The sequence below is a fragment of the Gavialis gangeticus genome, unplaced genomic scaffold (assembly GCF_001723915.1).
Source record: "Gavialis gangeticus isolate Ggan-Ray unplaced genomic scaffold, GavGan_comp1, whole genome shotgun sequence".
Classification (NCBI taxonomy): domain Eukaryota; kingdom Metazoa; phylum Chordata; order Crocodylia; family Gavialidae; genus Gavialis; species Gavialis gangeticus.
Window position 1 is genome coordinate 142,216,654 of NW_017728992.1, and position 2,230 is coordinate 142,218,883.

A 2,230-nucleotide genomic window follows, 5' to 3' on the forward strand; every position below is an offset into this window, starting at 1 on the left:
AGGTCACCTCAAAGTGGGACACCAGCAACTACTTCATGCCTCAAGAGAACTTCATGCACTTCGCAGACTGATGCTTCATCCATTATATCAACTGTCTTCCACTCAGTGATACCATCCATTAAGTCCACAGAGATGAGAGATGCTGGTGGTGCAGCTATAAGAGCGAGACCCTGCCTCATGTCCTGTGTGGCTGCAAGCCCCATGCAAGACCTGGCAACTCCTCGACAGAACCATATAGGACTAATGGTAAAGTCCATCTGGGCATTAGTCAGGGCAGTAGCTGTGAATCACGCAGTTCAAGACTGCAACAGCCAGCTGCATTGTTAACAGACATGGGCAACAAAGAGATCCTGATGATTGACATGACCATCCCATTTGAGAACAGGTACCACACGATAGTACAAGTGCTAATTGTTGGGGTACCTCAAGCTTGGAACCTTGAGGTGAAAGTGTCCTGAATGAAAGTATCCTGTGGGTGTCCTGTGTCTGCAGAGTACCCTACTTTAAACTGATGAGGCATCTCATTGTATCCAATACCATCCAATGATCAAGGGACATCTATGCTGAGGATGCCATGGGCCATCACCAGTATGAAGACATTTGGCTGAAATCACCTGCCAGAAGCAAGACTGAAGGGTCAGAATCAACGCTCCCCACCCCCCACCCCCCCCCAATACATACGCCATGGACTTAAGAGTGACAATGCCTTTGAATATTCTCCACCCCAGCAAGTGTGCATTGCATACCAAAAATATGGTCTTAACAATGTCCTAAAATCTTATATACCTGTAAAAATATATTTACCATCGCAGGGTTTTGTTTTTCTCCTCTCATTATAGTTCTTTTCTTCTCTAAATCTCTTCTCCTGTCTGTCTTCTTCTCTTTACAGCTACTTAACCCCCTTTACCTCAGGCTACCATAGACTGCATGACTTAGATTGCACTAACATACACCAACTATGACCACGCACAGGGTCCAGATTGTCTTCCAGCTCTACAGAGCCATGAAAATTACCATAATTATAAACATTTTGTAATAGTTTTTAATGTTCCATAATGTTGTATGCTTGAACACCTGGTGAGGCAGCCTCATAAGGCATAAACTAATACCTTTACAATGTGCTGCATAGCTGTGTGCTAAAAACATATGTCTGTGTTTGCCAATGTGTAAGGGGGGGCTGAATGGGAGGAGACATTGGGTGCTGCTGCCCCCCAAGAAAGTATGGCAGGAAGGTTGGGGACTGCATGTTAGTTGGATGTTTCTGCAGTTAAATAGCAAGGGTGTGACATTTGAAGGGTCAGCTTAAGGCCAAGTTAGCTCCCCACTGTGACAACTAGGGAAAGTTGGAGCTATGGTTTCAGGCCGCCTCCAGTTTCTGGCAAAATTACACAGTATTCATTTGGGATTTTTTTTTGAAGTTGGGTTTTACCCTGACCACTGAAGGTCGGGTTTATTTTTCAAAGAAAACACCTTGGATTTGATAACCTCAGGAGGTCTCTTCCAGCCCTGCTTCTCTATGAGCATTTCTCTCAGTTGCTCCCACAAAATGTGGGACTGAGGAATAGGGTGGCCATCATAGAGGACAGTCTGGTTATCCTCTGTCCTCTATTGATACAAAACGCCCTTATGGCCTTTCTTTTTCTCTTGAAGAGAGGACATAAAGGTGTCCGGTTTCATGCCAGCAGAGGACAACCAACCGTCCTCTGTGGCCACCTGCTACGGTGACAGGGGGCCGGGAGTGACCTTGAGGTGTGAGTCCCCCAGCCCAGAGAAGTGCCCTGGCCGGCGCCGAGGTAGGACAGGAGCCCAGCAGGCAGTCCCACCTCGAGGTCTCCCGCCCGTCCCTCCGGGTCAGGGCGGGCGCGGGCCGGGGGCGCGGCCGCGCAGGTATAAACACGCCGGGAGCGCGGCCATTGGCTGGCAGTGATGTAAGAGGCTGTCAAGGCGCCTGGCTCGGAGCAGCACGTGCGCGCCCTTTTCTTTAAACCCGCGTTGCACAAGAGGTGGCGGCGCTGGGATGTGCGCCTCTGAGCGCCGCTGGCGCCGGGCAGCGCGCGGCGGGGGCGGGCGAGGCGCGCCACTGCCCTGCAGACACTGTTTTTCCTCACACGCCATAAGGGGCTCGGGCCGCCCGGGGGGGCAGGGGCAGGGGAGCGGGCCGCCCTCGTGCCGGGCTGGGGGCACCTTGCGGGGGGGGCTCGGGCTGACATTGCACCGTGCGCGGGGAGGG

The 2,230-nt window shown here is 51.7% G+C and overlaps 1 protein-coding gene across 1 annotated transcript in view; it reads left to right on the plus strand.

Moving 5' to 3' along the window:
• The first annotated feature begins 332 nt into the window (after positions 1 to 332).
• Positions 333 to 2,230, plus strand: part of ZBTB10 (zinc finger and BTB domain containing 10) — an 84,593-nt gene continuing 82,695 nt past the window's right edge. Inside the window, exon 1 of the mRNA XM_019519202.1 lies at positions 333 to 443. Coding sequence (XP_019374747.1) covers positions 333 to 443 — 111 coding nt within the window. The remainder of the gene's footprint in view (positions 444 to 2,230) is intronic.